At 48.4% G+C, this 2,570-nt stretch overlaps 1 protein-coding gene across 1 annotated transcript; it reads right to left on the bottom strand.

Annotated features, from left to right (window-relative positions):
* Positions 1-1,295: 1,295 nt before the first annotated feature.
* LOC143268349 (olfactory receptor 9S13-like) lies at positions 1,296-2,267 on the bottom strand. Its single transcript, XM_076550517.1, has one exon. It carries the CDS (start codon positions 2,265-2,267, stop codon positions 1,296-1,298), a length of 972 nt encoding a protein of 323 aa, XP_076406632.1.
* Between the last annotated feature and the right edge of the window lie 303 nt (positions 2,268-2,570).

Below are 2,570 nucleotides of genomic sequence, written 5' to 3'. Positions count from 1 at the left end.
CTGGCTGGTGAGACACAGGATAATGGATGGATGTGAGAAAGGGAGACACATCCCAGAAGGCACACCGCCACAAACCAGGGACTGGAGGGATGAGGATGGGGAACAGGACAGGGAGCCCCTTGGGAGGCCAGGCTCAGGCTCAGGCTCGTGGTCAGTGCCAGAGAGAAACTTCACTCAGCAGAACTCCAGAATCTGCAACAAGAAAATGATGTTCCATTCTCCACTCCTCACACTCTTGTAGTCACTGAGACTTCATCCCTATGTGGAGACATCTGTGATGATCAAGGAGCCCTTGATAAAGTCACACACTGCCAGGCCACGTTCTTTTTTTAATGCATAAAGCCGCCTGGTGGAACATAGATAAGAAACAGACATCCATTATCAACTTTTTAAAAAATTATTTATTTAATTTTATTTTAAGTACATTTGTGTGAACGTGTCTTATCTCTTGGAACGGGAGTTATAGACAGTTATGAGCTTCCATGTGGGTGCTGGGAATTGAACCCAGGTCCTCTGGAAGAGCAGTCAATGCTCCTAACCCCTGAGCCATCTCTCCAGCCCTGCCAGGCCAGGTTTTAAAGGTTCACTGAATTGTGACTCTGAGGCTTCATACTGTTGCAGGTTGAAGGAATTTGTTGGAGCCTGTGCACTATGGGCTCCTCCTGCTTCCAGCCATGCACTGTGATACTCCACAAGAAGAGCAGCTCCATGAGCAGAGGAAGGTGGAGGAGGCAGAACCATTGGCAAGATGAAGAGGAAGTCTGCCATCCCTTTAGCCCATCCTTATACTAGATCAATGTAAGGATGGGTCAACACACGGCTTCTAAGGGCTACAGTCTTAGATGCTCAGAGGGAAGTTCCTACCACACTGACATTAGATTCAGTGATGAATGAAAAGGGAAGGACCATTGAGAAGTCCACTGTTGTGTAGTTCACGGGAGATGTTGCCAATGGTTCTCATGCTGTTCTCAAGGACTCTTGTCTTAACTCTGCCTTCTGTCAAACCAAAGTGAAAGGGATTCAGGCTTCTTCCAAGTATGAACCATTTGCTTTGTTATGGCAAACAAATGCCTCATTCACATTTTGTAAATGCTTGGAGAATAATATGCACTCATGAGAGTGGGGGTAGACAGTGGACAGATGGGTGTGTTCATGGATGAATGGGTAAATGGATTAAAGAGTGGAACAAAGGAATAAGGCAGGAACATGTTAAATCAAAAGGCAATAGAAACCGGATAATAAAGAAAACAGCAAACTGCCAAGGATGGTTTCTTTCCATTATGCTGACGTGATCCCTACTTGCCTCCTTTCTGCACAAGGCTGTGTCTCTGTCTCAGCCTCTGCAGGGCGTCCTTCACATCCTTGTTGCGCAGACTGTAGATGAGGGGGTTGAGCATGGGGATGACCAGGGTGTAGAAGACAGATATCACCTTGCCCTGTGCCATGGATGCCACTGCTCCTGGCTGTGCATAGATGACAAACGCAGTTCCATAAAACAAGGACACAGCCATCATATGAGAGCCACAGGTGGAGAAGACCTTGTGCCTCCTGGATCCTGAGTGCATCCTGAGGATGGTCACTGTGATGTAGCCATAGGAGATGAGGATGACTAATGTGGTGCTAAAAATTATGAATCCGCAGAAGCTAAAGAGAAGGAGCTCATTGAGAGCTGTGCTGCCACAGGCCAGCTGGAGCAGTGGGGGCACATCACAGTAGAAGTAGTCGATGCGGTTGGAACTGCAGAAGGGCAGCTGGAATGTGAGGCTGGTCTGGACAACGGAGTTGAGGCAGCCTCCACAGTAGGCACCCAGAACCAGACGGGCACAAGTCTTAGGACACATAGTCACAGGGTACCTCAGGGGACTGCAGATGGCCATGAAACGGTCATAGGCCATCACAGATAAGAGGAATGCCTCAGTGGTAGCTAACAAGGAAAAAAAGAAGAGCTGTGTGGCACATCCCTCAAAGCTGATGACTTTGGAAGAGGATAAGATGTTGGCCATGGCTTTGGGGGCAATGACAGAGGAGTAGCAGAGGTCGACAAAGGACAGGTTCTTAAGGAAGAAGTACATGGGGGAGTGCAGGTGGGCATCCAGGGTGATGACCACGATCATGGTGAGGTTGCCAAGGATGGTCACCATATACAGAGCCAGAATGAGAGCAAAAAGTAGGGCCTGGGTCTCTGCACCTCCCCCAAAACCTACCAGAACAAAACCCTGCACGGACATTATGGAGAGACTTGCATTCCTGTGGACTGGTGTGGCCATGAGTGGGGACAGATGTAGAGAGGATGGTGGTAGAGGCAGCGGGAGGCAGCAGATCTCACCAATGCAGTCAAATGTTCCACATACTGCAAGAACCTGTTGGTGACATGTTGTCCAGTGTGCAAAATTCACTAGCTCCTCTGATCTCCATGATGAGCTGTTGTGACCTTAAAGGGGACATTTCCTCATATTTACTTAATTCATGAGGTTGTGCTGAGCCCTCTCTGTGTACATGCCTGAGCTGTGCTCTGAGGATACAAAGAAGCTTACTGACCTGGTAACTCTCAGAGTACAGGCAGCCTTTCA

The sequence above is a fragment of the Peromyscus maniculatus genome, chromosome 13, assembly GCF_049852395.1.
Source record: "Peromyscus maniculatus bairdii isolate BWxNUB_F1_BW_parent chromosome 13, HU_Pman_BW_mat_3.1, whole genome shotgun sequence".
NCBI lineage: Eukaryota > Metazoa > Chordata > Mammalia > Rodentia > Cricetidae > Peromyscus > Peromyscus maniculatus.
The sequence above is the reverse complement of the archived record's forward strand: the minus strand, read 5'-3'. Positions and strand labels throughout refer to the sequence as shown.

Coding starts and splice junctions, on each gene's coding strand:
- LOC143268349 (XM_076550517.1), bottom strand. CDS start 2,267: ATGGCCACACCAGTCCACAGGAATGCAAGTCTCTCCATAATGTCCGTG.